General features: G+C 40.9%; 4 protein-coding genes across 4 annotated transcripts; all 4 read right to left on the reverse strand.

The window, feature by feature from the left end:
- Window positions 1–2: 2 nt before the first annotated feature.
- Window positions 3–452, reverse strand: TM35_001031030 (uncharacterized protein; the record flags this gene model as incomplete). The annotated part of the gene is made up of 1 exon (XM_029031631.1): window positions 3–452. A coding segment is annotated over one exon (450 nt), but the record flags the coding sequence as incomplete, so codon positions are not given.
- Window positions 453–949: 497 nt separating this feature from the next.
- On the reverse strand, window positions 950–1,921 carry TM35_001031040 (uncharacterized protein; the record flags this gene model as incomplete). The annotated part of the gene is made up of 1 exon (XM_029031632.1): window positions 950–1,921. One exon carries the CDS (start codon window positions 1,919–1,921, stop codon window positions 950–952), a length of 972 nt encoding a protein of 323 aa, XP_028877073.1.
- A 789-nt stretch (window positions 1,922–2,710) lies between these two features.
- TM35_001031050 (uncharacterized protein) lies at window positions 2,711–3,721 on the reverse strand (the record flags this gene model as incomplete). The annotated part of the gene is made up of 1 exon (XM_029031633.1): window positions 2,711–3,721. One exon carries the CDS (start codon window positions 3,719–3,721, stop codon window positions 2,711–2,713), a length of 1,011 nt encoding a protein of 336 aa, XP_028877074.1.
- A 555-nt stretch (window positions 3,722–4,276) lies between these two features.
- TM35_001031060 (uncharacterized protein) lies at window positions 4,277–4,765 on the reverse strand (the record flags this gene model as incomplete). Its single annotated transcript, XM_029031634.1, has 1 exon — window positions 4,277–4,765. A coding segment is annotated over one exon (489 nt), but the record flags the coding sequence as incomplete, so codon positions are not given.
- Between the last annotated feature and the right edge of the window lies 1 nt (window position 4,766).

The raw sequence follows: 4,766 nt of genomic DNA on the forward strand, positions 1-4,766 counted from the left end.
CTTTCCAGCTTACCCGTAACGTTGTCATAACCTTCTGCAACGAGCTGATCCCAGACACACTCGGCTTTGTCATACAACTTGTCCCATTTTGTCCAATATGGAGAGCAATTGGTGTAAACAAACTCCATTGTGCGAGACAACTCTGCGCGATGCTGGGCTATTTGCGCTTCCTTGGAGTCAGTTCCGTACCTGTATTTCATGCAGTCTGCATACCACGAATTTCTTGTAAACGCAGCACCACATCTTTGTTCTTTCTTTTCAAGAAGAACTACTTCTGCATTCCACACCTCCGCCCAAGCGAGATAATACTCTTTGGTGCCCTTCTGTGTTTCTTGTGCTAAGGCCTGTTTCTCATTCCTTTTCTTCAGAGCAGTTTCCTCGGCCCATTCGGCGTCTTTAAAACACTCGACGGCAGCATTATGTTTGGCTTGCAATTCAGATTCCGTGTTCATGGTTGAATTTAATAATAATGTAAATATCTACATGTGGAAGAGAGTGCAACACAAAATTTTGGAACAGTCAACAATGTGAATTAAAGGTGATTCAGTTACAGCAATTATGAGGAAAAACACAAACAAACAAGACTAGTAGAGTCAGCACATCATCAATCTTTAAACAAGAGAAAAATACAAAAGAAAAATCATCATTGCTTTCTTTTTATTATTTACTATTATTATTATTATTATTATTATTATTATTATTATTATTATTATTACTGTTAACAGTACGTATATATATAAGAATAATATGTAATGGTAATAGTGAAAGTAATGACTATTCGTGATAGTACTTAAACCACTGAAACAAAAACAATATCATTAACATTAAGAAACAAAAAAGAAGAATATAACTCCAACAGGTAAACGATTAGTTAGACTGTAGTCTGGATGTATGCAAAAAAGAAAAGAAAACAAAGGATGACCTGAGTCACACCACACCACCACTACAATCAGCACAAAAGAATACAGGCCAGTGTAACCACAATCAGTAGTGGTACACGCACCCACACAGAACGGCTGATACTGCTGCTGCTGTCTGCATCACCCTTCTTGATGTGTGCAGTCTCAGGAGGAAGTGTTGTCGTTGTGATGGTGATGGTGGGTGTATCTGTATTATTTGTTGTAGTGTCAGTGTCTTTCGTTGAATCATCCTCTGTAGGCTTCGTAACAGCATTAGAATTCTCAGCTGCACCATTCGGTTCTTGAGAAGTTTGGTTGTTCTCAGAAGATTGAGGTTGTTCCGTTGTACCGCTGTGGGTACTCTGAGAATCAGGTGAATCGGTATTAGCTGCACCTGAAGATTGTGAGGGATCCTGACCACCATTCCCTCCGGGCTGTTGAGTTCCGTTATTCTGATCAGTCTCTCCACTGATCACTTGACCTGTTGTTGTTTCATCAGTCCTCATCCCTTGATCGACACTATTCATATTGCCCTTCTGTCCATCTTCACCTTTTGACCCTGGCACACCTGGTTGTCTCACCAAAGGGTCTCTGCCATTTGAACTACCACGTTGACCTGAAAGAGTATCCTGCTGTTGTTTTTGTTCTTGATTCAACCGTTCTTGGTTTATACTCACCTCAGCACCAGCACTAGACCTTGATCCTTGGTTTGACTTAACACCTGCTTGATGACCTGGAGCACTCCTAGTACCAGCAGTGCAGGAACCATCAGTAGTAACAGCAGAACCGGTTTCGCAAGTGGCACGCGTATCAGATTTACTAGTTAGAAGAGGAAGTGTTTCTGGTGCTTGTATTGGTTGTCCAGCAATAGAAGTAGGGTCACGACTATACCCTGTCGCTTCAGACCCTTCACGGCAAGCAGTAGAACCTTCTTCAGCAGGAAGACCCGTGCTTGCAGAGGTGCAAACAGTAGAAACACTCAGCAGCAACGTCAGAAAACACAACACACGACACAACAACATCACACCAAGAGTAAATTTAGTTTGTTTTGCGTCACGCAACTGAAGAAATAAAAGCGGAACAGAGAGAAAAATGAAAACGATATAATACAATACAGACGAAGAGATGAAAAACAAGAAAAAAAGTGTCACAAAAACCAACACAACCAGCAAAAATAAAAGAGAAGCCAATAAAAGGGCATCACACAAAATCTCAAGCAAAACTTAAGAAAACTAAATTAAGAACATAAGCAGTGGCATCATCAATCGCAGAAACCAACGAATCATGATTATAGTGGAATTCATAAGCAATTATACACATGTATAATTTCTCTTTTTCCCGCTCTGCAGAAAGCATACCACCAAAAGAATGCAAGGCAAAGCACAAAATGTCTGCAGCAAACCAACAAGCAAACAAACAAAGATATTAATCATTAGCCAAACGTATTCAGTAAACACAGAAATACACCAACTATGGGTGTAAGACTATATGTGTATATACGCAATTATAAATATAAATTCATCTGTTATTATTATTTCTCCTTTTTTCCCACTGCAAAAAACAGTTCATCATCATCATCACAATGCAAGCCCAGGAACACACACACAGAGAGAGTCTCCAAGAACACACAATGGAGTAGCAATAATAATTATTATAGGATAAACACAGAGAGCAAAAACACATGAACATTAAGAAACAAAAAAAAGAAGAATATAATCCCAACAGGTGGAAGATTAGTTAGACTGTAGGGATTGAATGCAAAAAAAGAAAAGAAAACAAAGGATGACCTGAGTCACACCACCACTACACAATCAGCACACAACAATACAGGCCAGTGTAAACACAATCAGTAGTGGTACACGCACCCACACAGAACTGCTGATACTGCTGCTGCTGTCTGCATCACCCTTCTTGTTGTTTGTGAGTTCAGGAGGAAGTGCTGTTGTAGTGGTGGTAGTAGTGGGTGTATCTGTATTTACTGCATCACCTTCTTGCTTATTTGATGACACACTCCCTGAAGAGGTAACGTCACTCTCCGTATTTGCAGCATCAGAACCGTCAGCATTCTTTACTTCGGAATTGTTGGGAGAAATTTCAGATGTTTTATCAGTTGTAGCAACAGAAGTTCTGTTACCGTCAGTACTTCCTTTCCCTTTTGTTGTATCCACCGTATTTGTTGGAGTGTGGGAATCCTGAGTGGCTGCACCTTGCTGTTGTTCTTGTTGTTGTTCTTGTTGTTTTTCTGGCAATTCAGGCAATTGCGAACCCCCTTGGCCACCAATATTGGATACCCGTTCAGCTGACGTTTCAGTCTGACCAGCAGTTACCTGTTGTTCCTTGCTTGGATCGCCTTCTTTCTTTGGTGATCTTGTCAATTGGTCTTCTTCCTGTGTTTTTTCATGACCACTACTTATTTGAGAATTCTGTTCATCAGGTGATCTATTTACCGGACTTCCAGGATCCGTTGAAAGACCTGGTCTATTTGGTCCCAAATCGGGACGAGAATTAAAAGAACCTGGCGGAGGAGGAATCTGCTGCTTGTCTGGCTCCACTTGAGAGGAACCAGAAGAACGTTCAGACCCATGTACCTTAATAACATTTGCTTGGTCTCCATCTTCGTCCTCATGTTCATGCAGCAACCAATTTTCATTCTCCTGGGCAGGAATGGCACGATGAACAAGAGAAGGACCTCCAACAGTAGAGGGTTTAATAAGGGCATCAGAATCTTTAGGACTATCAGCCCATACTAACCCAGAAGCACAACACAGTGTAAGAGTTAGTAAACAGAGCAGATAGCACTTCACCATTACAGCCTTTATCATTGTTGTTGGTTACTCCAATAGACAAATTCAAGAAATAGGAACAGAAGAAGGAAATAATAATGATAGAAACAAACAAACATACAAGAGTACAACAAATACTCACAGAGGGATAGAGAGCGAAGCAGCAACTGCACAGTAGAGCAACAAAAAGGAATATTCCGCTTGTATGATAATATGTATCCATTAATAGAAAAGAAAAAAAAAGAGAACACCCCACAATACCCAAATAAGAGAGAGAGCCAAATACACACACAATACCCCATGGCTATAGTTTATGTATGAAATTACTGCACACACACATCTGTGTGTACTAGCAAGAGATGTATACCGTCAGTGAGCAGAACAGCCCAGTTTTCTGCAAACACACAACGGGAAAAGCAAGTAATGGAATTATTAGAAAAAGAACAAACAGAAATAAAAGAAAAAGAAAAGATATTCCAATTAAAAGAGAAAGCTGGTAAACATATTATTAATTTATTCACCCATGGGGGATATATGCAATTATGGTTATGTGAGTACCATTATTATTATTTGCCCTCAGAAGAGTCCCATTGTTCAGTAGAGGGTAACGGAGAACAACACAGCCACAATCAGTAGCGGTGCTGCAGTGCGCAACCACACAGGATTGATACTGCTGCTGTCAGCATTAGCCTTATTCTGTACGGTGGAGACGATGTTGCTGCTGGTCTCTGCGTTGGGTACAGGAGATGGAGTGGTGGTTGGTGCTTCAGTGGTAGTGTTCTCGATACTCGGCGAAGTAGTGGAAGTGTTTTCTTGTGATTCTGATTCGGCAGGCGATTGCTGAGTGAGATTAGAGTTGGCAGATGTGCTGTCCGCAGAGTCAGTTAAGACACCAAGTGTAGCATTACCATTTGCCGATTTACTCTCTTCTGATACGCTCGTTCCTGAAGCTAGACGATCCTCATTAGTGACAACATCCGCGGCGGGATCATTCGACTCAACGTTTTTTGTTTGTTGATCCTTCTGTGTGGTATCCTGCGATGGACTTACTTGATTCAATTCTGTTTGTTCACGTTTATCATCA

The sequence above is a fragment of the Trypanosoma theileri genome (genome assembly GCF_002087225.1).
Source record: "Trypanosoma theileri isolate Edinburgh chromosome Unknown TM35_Tth_103_V1, whole genome shotgun sequence".
In the NCBI taxonomy this organism is placed as follows: Eukaryota; Euglenozoa; class Kinetoplastea; order Trypanosomatida; family Trypanosomatidae; genus Trypanosoma; species Trypanosoma theileri.